Genomic DNA, 10,586 nt, shown 5'->3' with positions numbered 1-10,586 from the left:
CAATTAACATACATCATTATCCTAATATATTTTTTTAGTAAATTTGATTTTTTTTAAATAAAATCATGAATTTCTATTTTATTAGTTATTGTTTAATTTGTTAAAATAAAATGTTATTATTAGATGACACACATACAATTAAAACTAAACGATATTTTTTTACTAATACCTTTTCTTTTAATAAAAAATTATACTAACTTTTTCGAGTTGATGTATTTTACATTATTACTATCAATAAAATTGTTAAAATATAATTCCTTATTATTAAATATTATAACAACAAAAGTTAATAATGTTTTATATTAAAAAACTTGAGCAGCACAACAATTAAACACATGTATCATCGACTAAAAGGTCATTTCCACGTGTTAAACCAAAAAAAAATAGATAGTTATAATAAATAAATTGGTCAAACAATATTACTCTCAAATAAGATTTATTATTTCTTCATTAAAATAATATTAGCACATGATTTAGTTAATTTATTGATAATTATCTAGAAATAAGGAAACAATCTTGCAGTAATTGTTATGGACTCTGATTGGTAATCTGTTTCTCTTCTCAAATTTTTGAGAAACTTGAGCATTTGGTGAGTGTTCATATTTTTTGTTTCTATTTTTAAGAAACATTTTTAGAACCCTGTACCAAAATTTTGGAGAAATTTTGAAAATAATAAAATCAAATCTCTTATTTCTTATCTACGTTTCCATTTTTTTCAAAACATAGATAAAAATACATATATAATAAATATAACATAAAAAATTAAATATTAGTTTTAAAAAAGTTAATTTCATATAAAAGATAAATTTTTTAATTAAAATTTTAAGAATGAAGAATAAGAAATAGTTACCAAACATATATTTCTATTTTTTTTTAATAAAAATAGAAAGAACAAATAGTTACCAAACCAACTTATGTAAATAGAAACGTACTCTATACATCTGGTACCTATTCCAATTTTTTATTTTCAATAACATATGAGATGCAGATTCCAACCTCTGAAATTTTAGTTGAGTATGATGTCCCATTGGATTGGCGGTCAATTTTACATTTTACAGCATCTTTTAACTCCGATCTCTCCCAAGAAAGCGAGAAGAACAAGGGAAAAAAAAGAAAAAAAAAACCTCTTAATCACGCTTGCATTTTCGGAGGCAGCTCCTACATGCCAATGTGACCGCATAAGCAATTCCCATCAAAGCGAGAAGCAGTACTGCAACATTGAGGTAAACAAACCATCACTACTGATACAGATGATAATATTACTGGATAAATGCTTCTCAGAGATGAAGCCTACTACAAATCAGTATGCATGTTTTGTAACTTACAAGTCAAGGTACAACAAAACAAAATTGCCAGCCGATATCTGACTACCCATCCCAAAGTAGATTCCAGAACACAATGCCTCTCATATTCTCCCGTTGACAGATACTCACTGTTTCCCGAGCGCAATGAACTCAAGGACACGTTCACACCAACTGCGGGGAGTCCATTTGTATCTCGCACTTCCATTTTTATTGTTACTGGAGTTGCATCCCAATCGATTTCAACGACTCCAAAGTTTGGTTGGCCTAAAAGGGAACCCATAATTTTACAATAACAAGACACGGGAGGTGAAACACCGAATGCATCTAAACTCTAAACATTAAATTTAAGATCAAAGGCATACCGAACGTGCAGGAGTTGTATCTGCAGTTGCTTTTCATAACTCTCATTGTAGTTGGGGTCAACCACGCTAGAAACCTCACTACAAATTGTAATGCTCGCGGAACCACCCTCTCAACCGCTTGGGTAAGACCACTCGAGGTTATGTCATATAGCGGATATTCAACAGCACAATCATAGCGTGAGATTTCTCCAAAATGAACATCTCCGCTTATAAAGAAAACTCCTTTTCTCTTAAATCCAAAAGAAAACAACAACAACAACAACAACAAACTATTAGTAAAGACACAATGCAGGGTGGAATGTTACTTTCAATAACACATGAACTATAAGATTTCTCTCTCTTTCCTTTTTTGCCTTTACCTTTTGGGCTTAAGTTCTCGAAACATTGAATAAAAAATTGGAGCATAGGAATGGATATTTACCTTGCTATCTGCAATCAACTTAAAAAGGAAATCTCTCTCCTTCGGGAAACGTCCCCAAGACTCCAAAGAGAACAACGGACTGGTGGTTGCTGAAAGATTAGATATAACCTGAATTGCAGAATAACTGTGACATGAACTCAAAAATGTAAAGCTGACACCTGCTAAACGACGCAAGGAAGTGGAGAATTCTTATCATAAGATTCATCGCTGAACAAGAGTAAATAAAGATCCACAGAAAAAGGTGCACAGGCTAAAAGCTTGTTGAAGTAGGCTTGAGACACCTGAATGGATGACCCAATTATTGTAACTGCAGATTCCGGACCCTTAAGCTCTCTCTCCAGCCACGCCCGTTGAGCAGACCCCAGAATAGTTCCATCACTAAACATTGGATCACGGTGATATCTAGTATCTAGTAGTATAACCTATTAAACTTCAAGTCACAAACATGGTCGCCGAATGCTAATTATATGTTACACCATCACTAAACCAAATTATGAAGGTGAGAATCATTGATAGGGCTTCATTTTGTACCTTAATTTGTTTACCTACAGGGCCAAATATATATGATGCATACACACCATGCTGCTTCCGCCTGGAATTGAAAATTATGGAAACAATTTAATAGAAAAAAATGTCTACAAAGAAGTAAATTAACAATCAGGGTTGCACTGCTATATAAATTTAATTTATTGTAGGCCTGAACAAATAATAAATTACATATCTTTTGTAATTTAAGTTTAATATAGTCTGAATTATCTATTCACTGTATACCAATCCTTTCGCCGTTGTCAGTTAAAAGATGACAAAAAGTTGGTGTGAATTTTAAGATTACCATTCCAGTAATCAAGAGAGTTGTGAGCTAGATATTAACTATTGGCGGTCACTGGTTTTCGGTTTCCAAGGGGGGACAAAATCTTGTTAGGTGGGATCAAGTACAGAAACCTATTGAAGAAGGTGGACTGGGCCTTCATAGCATCAAAGGTAAAAATAGAGCTCTTCTTGCCAAATGGAATTGGAGGTTTCTCACAGAATACAATGCACTTCGGAGAAGAGAGATTAAAGCCAAGTTACCATCACAGATTATCGAAATCCTTCTATCAATCGGCTCCCTTGCATCTGCCAGAGGGCCTTAGGAGAGACATTGACAAACAAAAATCTCTAATTTTGGAAATAATACCTTATAAGGTGGGAGGGGTTCTCTTCCCATCTTTTGGAAAGATGTTTGGCTTAATAATGAACCTTTGTGCTGCACATATCCTCTCCTTTTTGCTTTACATGACAGAAAATCTGATTCTGTTAAAGAGTATTGGGCTATGGAAAACAACTCATGGGACATACATTTTAGAAGGAATTTAAAGGATGCCGATATTGTGGAGTTTGCTACTCTTCTACACAATTTATCCACCTCTTGGCTCTCCTCGAACAGGGACACCATCTTTTGGTGATTGGAAGCTCACGATACCACCAGCTCTCTCCTCAAAGACTTGCAAAGGTTCTTAGTGTTGGGATTATGGAGCTAAAACAGGAAACCTATATACTATGAAGAAAAGGATTTTTCAACACTATTACCAATTCCTACTGGGAGTAAGATATTGTTGTCTTATAAGGATTACAATATTGTTTTCCTATAAGAATTAAAATATTTGGCCTCTTATAAATAGAACCTTTATGTTAAGGTTTCATTTGTACAGAATCCAAATGAAACAGATTTGAGTAGTTGTGGGCAGTGTTGAAAAGGATTTTGTATCAAATGGGTTTAGTGAGTGTTTTTTATTCCTGTACCTAAGTATAGTGTGTTATAATACTCAAGCTAGAGGACTTTTGTTGGGGCCTCTGGGGGATATTTTTTTGGGAGAGTTTTGTATTCTAATCCTTAAACAATTATAAGTGAATTACCCACATTTGAGTGGAATACTGGACGTAGCCCTTTGCTGTGTCGTTATTCTTGTGCTTCCATAGTTTTCTTCTTATTTTCATATATTTTTGTTGTGTTTGGATATTTCTGTGGAAGGAGAAATTATTCAGGGTCTTCAATTTCCCAACAAGCTCCACTAGATTCTTCAACTCTATGTATAAGGCCATTTGGAAAGATCATTACCCCCAAGAAGATTAAATTCTTTCTTCGGGAAATCAGCCTTCGTGCCATTAACACTCGAGACAAACTTCAAAGGCGAATGCCCTTTATGAACATCTCTCCTCATTGTTGGGTCTTGTGCAAGCAACACAGTGAATCCATTGGGCATGTTCATCTCATGCAACTTCTCCTTTAGCTTATGGAACAAAATCCTTTCCCTCTTTGGCTGGTCGGTTGCTCTTCCTCCAGATATGCCTCTTTTATTGGCATCTATTCTCATTGGTTGTCCCTTGAAAAAGGAGAAACTTTACCTTTGGTTACATTTTATATGGTCTCTACTATGGACCGTGTGGGTGGAAAGAAATCAGAGGATCTTCAAGATAAGGAGCACTCACTTCACAACATTTTTTAATCTATAGTTTTTTTGTTATATCTTGGTGTAAATGTTCTCCTCTCTTTCATCATTATAGTTGTTATCCAATTGAAGAGCTTTTTTGTAACCCCTATATCGGTTCTCTCCTCTTCTTGTAATCTAATTTCCTCCTATCAATGAAATTGTCTCTTTTTGGGGGGAAAAAAAGGAATGGAAGTCTCTCTTTTACGGAAATTTACCTCTTCTCAATAGGGACTGTGATGACCTACAAATAGTGCTTTCTAACCTCTAGCACCTAATTTAAGACTAGTGCAAATATTAGCCCAGTGCAAGGCGGTCAAAGGTAGTTGGTGAATTGATGATAATAGGAGAGTCAATAACTGAGGCTCCGGGAACAGATTCACAAGTAAAGTTCTAGAAAACAGAGTCTAAAACTATTATAGAACTTCCTAGATATTGGACAAAATATTTATAAAAAAATATGGAAAAGAAAATCGTAAGGTGTTAAAAGTCGTTCTTCTATACCCACCACCCAGCGTAAAAGCATAATATCTTATGACCATATGCTTCACACCTCAAATTTGAGTTTCTGCAATGCAAATAAAATGCTTTGCATGAAAACTTCCAGCTCCTCACGACAACTTCTATTTGAGATGGACATATACGGGAGAAAGAGGAGCTATGCACAGAAATGAAGAAGAAGGTGACATAACATAGAAATAGTGGATGTAGTACAGAATGCTTGCATATGGAATAATGGTATGTTTACATTATTGCTAACAACAATTTTAAATATGAACGTCAACTTTCTAATTTCAGTTTATGGAAGTAATCAGACGTAAGGAATAAAGTGCGAGAGTTAATATCGAGAATTTAAAATAAGAATCAGATAACCAAAAAAACACAACCCTCATACTCCAGGAATAGCTGAAGTCGTAGGTCAGGAAAATAATATGTAAAAGTAGAAGGGGAATTCCCACCTTGGACTATCAAGAGGTTCATCTAAGAAATCAAGGAGAAGCTTCTGATTAGAGACCTTCTCAGTAAATTCCTTTCCAGCATCGTTTAATCCATAATCATGGTCATCCCAGACACCGATTACCTAAAACACCACAAAAAATTTAGAAGTGGCACCCTCCCTTTAGCCTTTAAATATCAAATCATGTACGGGATTTTTCGATGAATTTACGGATCAGGCACCTTGGTCCTCTGTCTAAGACGAGTATAACCTGGAATTGTCTTGCCCTTCTTATATTTGAGGACCATTTCCTGCTCAGATGAAGGAGCAAAACGTGGAACATTTTTCCATGGTCCAGCCGTCCTTTCCCGACCAAGTAGTTTGAAAGGGCGCCTAATGTCTCCGTAGATGTTATCACCAAGCCAAATGAAAACTTGCGGGTCGAAGTTGATTATGGAATTCCAGATTGGCTGCAACAAACGACTCCTTGTTAAATCTTACTTCTAGTATAAGAAACATTGATTTTCATTCCTTTCACGTCGCAGTACAAAATTGTTTTGAGACAGAATTAGAATATACCACTCGTGTCCGTAGATAAAGTTAATTTTAAAAAGGACAAAAGGAAAAAAGAACCAAAAAAAAAAACCTGAGGAGCGTCCTGATTGGCGCATGATCCGAACGCAATCCGGGAAACTACAGCGTGGGGATCTTTCTGTTTCTGTTGCTCCGTTTGGGAAGCACTGCTTCCTGGAAACCGAAAACCAGTGACCGCCACTCCAATTACAATGAAAACCCGCCACCATCTCCATCTTCTCTCAATGCCCATTTCTGTTTCTTTGTTCCCCTAATGGAAGGACAAGTTGATCGGTAGTGGCAGAATATGTTGAACTGATAACATAGATAAGTGGATCGATTCCGTACTCGCCTAGGAAATCAAATAGAAGAAGCAGATAATGAAAAGTAGTTAATCAGGAAGCACGACCTGCCTTGATAACAAAATCAAACCATCAAGGAAGAGTGCCTATGAAATCAAAGAAGTGCAGTTGAGCTCGAGTTTGCAACTAAGAATTTGGTCTGCTTCTGCACCTTCTTAATTAAATTTATTGATTGCCCAAAACTGAGCCTGGAAATCAGGGGCCAAAAAAAAAAAGAGAGAGAGCCTGGAAATCGAATGAATGTATTTGATATGTACGAATATAATTTTTTCAATCCACCCTGCGAGAGTGAGAATTTGCACTCACCCTTTTTCAAATAAAATATATTAGCATTCGTTGATACTTTATATAAAAAATAGAGTATTTCAACTAAAAAATAAGACAATTAGATAAGATGGTAGAAAAGATTGAATATGATGTAAATTTGAAATAATAAATGTAGTTATCAATTTTTAATTAAAAATAATTTTATAAATTTAAAAATAAATAAATCTAAGACATGATACATTATCATTCAAATTATGTAATTATAAATCCAAACAAAGAAATTATTTGTTACATAGTCAAAATTATAATAGGAATAAATAAAATTCTTTTTTTATTACTCTTAAGCTACTTTTTTAAATTGAAAATTGAAAAATCAAATATCAGTTTTTTATCTTTAAAATGATAAATATAAATGATACGGCACCTTTTAAATATAAAAATAAAATCTCAAATAAGAGAAATTAAAGAATTGAAATTTGAAAAATAACTGAATAATATGTACTGTCATGAAATCATTTAAAAATTGTGGGATAAAGAATCACACGACTAAGAAAAATAAAATAAACACTGCACCAATCAAAAAGACATATTAATTAAGATAAATAGGAAAACTAATACTAAAATAATATCAATATATTCTAAAACTTGAAAAATATTAAATTAAACTTAAAAAGAACCTTAACTAAATATTAAAACACGAAAGTATCATGAATACATGTAATTTAAAATAATCTATAAAAAGATTAAAACAATCTAAAAAAAACTAAAAGTTAAAAGATAACATGAATACACTACCTCTTTAATAGATTAAATAGATTTTTGAATTCAGATATAGGTACAAAATTAGAAAATATAAACATAGAATCTAAAAGTATTTAAGATAACAGCAACCACTCACATTAGGAAACAGATACTCAAAATATGATCAAGGTAGGTACAAAATTAACATCAATTTAGAAATCCAATAATTAAAATTAATAAATTCAATTTTTTTTTTTGAAATCTCAGCATTCGTGATCGATGAAGATGAACAGTTTTTCAGCGAACGAAATAGACAAAATAATGGGAACAACTCAGACGAACTTTTAGTCTCCTTGGACAGAGGTATTGTTCTTACAACTGATATGACTAAATTGCAAGATTAGAAAAAATAATGTATTATATAGTCATTTTTTCTGTCTATTCTTAAATTTATCTCAACTTGGATCTTCATTTACAATTAAATGGGGAATGAAGAAGGAAGATGCTTTTATATCTTTGCCATAAAAGTGTATCGTCATGCTTATTCCTCTCTTAGGTAAAAAAAATATATAAACATAAAATAAAAAATCTAAACAGTCATGAAAACAACAATAAGTGGGATAAATACAAATATTAAATTTAATTTTATAGGGATCCAAAAATAATAATAAATAAAGAGAAAACAACAATGTCAGTTTATTAAAAATAATACACATAATATGATAATAGTACAATAATTCACATAAATTTGTAAAACATAACGCTCATAATTCACATAAATTTTAATACTTTACCTCTTCATCGACTAAAATTAATTTTTATATTCACAAATCTTGATTTTGGCATACTTCAATGTTTTTGGTGTTCGAAATTATCAAGTGTACGAATTGTCACAAGTAATATAGAAGAAGTAAGTAAAGTATCATCTCCACATGGAATGAATGATTACTAATTACCAAATTCTCCACTTCAATTTTATCTGAATGTCGAATGTTTAATGGTGGTGAAATGAAGTAGTTCTAAAAGAAACTCGATCTAAAACAAAAGAAAATATCACAACTATCAAGAATCAATTCAAGCGGATTAAACTCTAGAGCATGACTTCACCGATATTGCCCTTAACTCTTCCGACTACTTTATTCAAAACTTTTCTAAACAATGGTTGTTGGCGGATTCTACCCTATTGACTCGATATTCTTTAACGATTTTCTTTGAAAAGTAGAGTATCTATATCTCTATGACTACTCTGACGATTCAAATAATTAAGTACGTAGAACCCAAAAACTATGCCACAAAATTCACAAGAATATCTCTATCTCTTGCTTTAATTTGGGAGAACTATTCAAATCTAGTCAATAATCTTATAATGATTGGACATACTATTGCTATTCATAATGGAAAGGACCATTTGCCTATTTATATAACGGATCGCATGGTAGGTCATAAATTGGGAGAATTTGCGCCCACTCGAAATTTCCGGGGGCATGTGAAAAATGATAATAGATCTCGTCGTTAATAAGATAATTCGTACTATTATTTAGTATTTTCTTTTATTTAATTGAAGAAATAATTGGAAAATAAAACAGCAAGTACAAAAATGAGTAATAACCCCCAGTAGAGACTGGTACGATTCAATTCAACATTTTGTTCGTTCGGATTTGATTGTGTCATAGCTCTATAATTCGGATTAGGTTTATCGTTGGATGAACTGCATTGCTGATATTGACCCTTTTCAACCTCGATTTATGACAACGAATCAATGTAAAGAATGGTCAATTCTCAACAATGCATTAAAAATATAAAAAGTTCTCACAACCAACAAGTTTAGAAACAAAATCAAATAAAAAACATAGGAGAGTCAAGTTTGATAAAGGTTACATCAATGTCCTGGAAATTGTATTTAGTTCATGCTTGAATCCAAAAAAAAATTCTCAATCAACATCATTCACGGAAGTTGAAGCTAAAGGAGAGAAAGAAGAAGAGAAAGAAAACAAATCTGGCGATCTCTCAAGCCTCCGTCTTCGCGTTCCTTCCGATCTTCTTAAAATCCCCACTTTTCTCTCTAAAAACATCTATTCTCTCTTTGTTTTCCCCCAGCAGCTAGGGTTAAAATGATATATTTAACAAAATTCTATCGCGAGCGCCTAGGCGCCCAAAAACACGTGCCAGCAAAAACCAACGCTTCAATATTCGTAGCGTCTAGGCGCCCAACATTCTTTTTTTTTTCTTTCTGCCAACTTTGGCGCCTAGGCGCCCAATGCGCTAGAACGATGACCCTTTTTGCTTCTTTATTTTCTCTTTTTCTCTTCTTCTTCAACTCAAGTCCTACAAAAGAAAGAAATACTAAAAACGATTAACTATCTAAAGAAAATGTCTGTAAAAACTATCAAATAACCATAAATTACAAAAGCTAAAAGTCACTTATCAGTTCCCCTACGAAGAACAGAAACATGTAATTTCCACTTTTTTGGAGATGTATGAGTTATTTAATAAAAGAAGAAATTTTTATAGATATTTTGGGACAAAGAATATATGAGTTTTTAATCGTTTGTAAATGAAGAATAGTCATACCTCTTCAACGTAATACTTCTCTAAACAGACACCTCATTCAACTTGGTATATCTTAAAAATTTGGGGGCAAAATAGGAAGGTAAAAATTCTACTCAATAGCCCCATTTAGATGAAGTTACTGTTAAATGTCTTAATTAATTTAAGTTGTTATTGATTTTTATCTAAAATGTAACTATATTTATTTTCACAATTTTAAATAAATTACTTTATACAAAATTTAAAATAAACTATATATTTAATTAAAATTAAATAATTATTTTGTTTGTATTTAAGATGTCAATATATTAGCCAACATGGATCTAATTGTCATTTGTCTCTGACCAATAGCACATGAGTTCGAATCCCCTCCTATCGCTTGTTGTACTAAACAAAATAATAATAATAATATTATTAGGGTTTAGAAGTTTTAGAAGTTTATTTAGTATAATATGTTAGGTAATGTAAATCTTCAGCTATGTTTAGGTAAACCAAATATATATATATTTTTTATTACAATATGTGAAGTGGGAATTTGAACTCGTGACATTTTACTCATAAATATTTAAATTCGACAAGATTTATCAAATTTTATAAACTTTTT

At 32.4% G+C, this 10,586-nt stretch overlaps 1 protein-coding gene across 2 annotated transcripts; it reads right to left on the bottom strand.

Moving 5' to 3' along the window:
• Positions 1-942: 942 nt before the first annotated feature.
• On the bottom strand, positions 943-6,738 carry LOC111007748 (Calcineurin-like metallo-phosphoesterase superfamily protein). Of its 2 annotated transcripts, XM_022280221.2 has the most exons (9): positions 6,139-6,738; positions 5,735-5,962; positions 5,515-5,636; positions 2,619-2,679; positions 2,369-2,509; positions 2,088-2,195; positions 1,667-1,895; positions 1,326-1,568; positions 943-1,210 (listed from the first exon to the last, which is right to left on the bottom strand). In XM_022280221.2, exons 1-9 carry the CDS (start codon positions 6,316-6,318, stop codon positions 1,128-1,130), a joined length of 1,395 nt encoding a protein of 464 aa, XP_022135913.1. In that variant the 5' UTR covers positions 6,319-6,738; the 3' UTR covers positions 943-1,127. The 2 variants fall into 2 exon arrangements, with proteins under 2 accessions (XP_022135913.1, XP_087976083.1); XM_088119957.1 differs by lacking the exon at positions 2,369-2,509.
• Between the last annotated feature and the right edge of the window lie 3,848 nt (positions 6,739-10,586).

This window comes from Momordica charantia, assembly GCF_013281855.1.
Source record: "Momordica charantia cultivar OHB3-1 chromosome 11 unlocalized genomic scaffold, Mcharantia_2.0 BLBB01000011.1, whole genome shotgun sequence".
NCBI lineage: Eukaryota > Viridiplantae > Streptophyta > Magnoliopsida > Cucurbitales > Cucurbitaceae > Momordica > Momordica charantia.
The sequence above is the reverse complement of the archived record's forward strand: the minus strand, read 5'-3'. Positions and strand labels throughout refer to the sequence as shown.

Coding starts and splice junctions, on each gene's coding strand:
- LOC111007748 (XM_022280221.2), bottom strand. CDS start 6,318: ATGGGCATTGAGAGAAGATGGAGATGGTGGCGGGTTTTCATTGTAATT. Junction 5,963..6,138: donor CCAATCAGGACGCTCCTCAG/GTTTTTTTTTTT, acceptor CGTTTGTTGCAG/CCAATCTGGAATTCCATAAT. Junction 2,510..2,618: donor CTGTAGGTAAACAAATTAAG/GTACAAAATGAA, acceptor GAAGTTTAATAG/GTTATACTACTAGATACTAG.